This window comes from Propithecus coquereli, unplaced genomic scaffold (genome assembly GCF_000956105.1).
Source record: "Propithecus coquereli isolate 6110/MARCELLA unplaced genomic scaffold, Pcoq_1.0 Scaffold218, whole genome shotgun sequence".
NCBI classification, from domain to species: Eukaryota; Metazoa; Chordata; class Mammalia; order Primates; family Indriidae; genus Propithecus; species Propithecus coquereli.
Window position 1 is genome coordinate 407,840 of NW_012146967.1, and position 979 is coordinate 408,818.

Below are 979 nucleotides of genomic sequence, written 5' to 3' on the forward strand. Positions count from 1 at the left end.
CTGGAACTTTTCAGAATAATAATAGACATTAAAATATAAATATTTCTGATATTTTTCTATAAGTATTTTCAACTTTTATTTCAAATTTTTTTATTTACTTAGGAATTTGAATTGCTGTATTTCTCACTGAGCAGCGCAAGAATTTTCTTCAGAGCAGACAAGACTGCAGCTGAAGAAAACCAAGAGAAGAAAGAGAAAGGTCAGTGACTGACTTAAATTTGGAAAAACTAGTAACTCTCTTTAATAGTAGACACTAATGCCCCATTTCATCTGGTCAGACTTCTAAGCTTCTTTGTCCTTTGGAAAATAATATAGACCTAGAAATAAGTCTTTTAAAAAAGTTAAGACCTATGTAGATCTTGTGTTATATTGAAAAGGAATTTACATAGTTTATGCTCTTCACTCTGTGGCAATCCTTTAAGCTCTTACTCAGTTTCATCTTCTCTTAAATAAAATTTAACAAGCTTAGTTTTTCTTCTTTCTTGGCTCAGCCTATATCAGATTAGAAGGAACAGATTAGAGGAGGATGGCTAGATGTTGCTGAAGGCAGAGCTGCTGATGACTAGATGTTGACTGAATGAGATGGGACAGGTGATTAAAGAGGCATAAAATTTTAGGTGCTATTTATTGTCATGGTAAACAGTGTCCTGCTCTTCTCCATATTCAGGTCCTGGAGAGTCAGAGTACAACATAACCATAATAACTGACAGTCAGTTTGGTGAACTTGAGTCATTAAGGAAAGGATTCTGTCCATTGTATTCCATGTAGGATGTTGGGAAAGAATTTATACATTTTAAGGCTTAAGAGCATTGCTCAGTGTTTGGTACTTAATGTCCCCATGACACATTTCTCTCAGATTTGAAATTTAGGAACAGTTGTCTTCCCTGAGAAACAGATGTTTCCCTTTTTCTGTCCTGGAAATCATGACATTTTTTTCCTTTGCTTAGAAGAGCAAAACTAGATACCTTTATAGTTGTCA

At 34.3% G+C, this 979-nt stretch overlaps 1 protein-coding gene across 1 annotated transcript in view; it reads left to right on the forward strand.

Moving 5' to 3' along the window:
• Positions 1–979, forward strand: part of KIAA1033 (KIAA1033 ortholog) — a 97,608-nt gene that overhangs the window by 86,312 nt on the left and 10,317 nt on the right. The window contains 1 exon segment of the mRNA XM_012644693.1: positions 103–199. Coding sequence (XP_012500147.1) covers positions 103–199 — 97 coding nt within the window.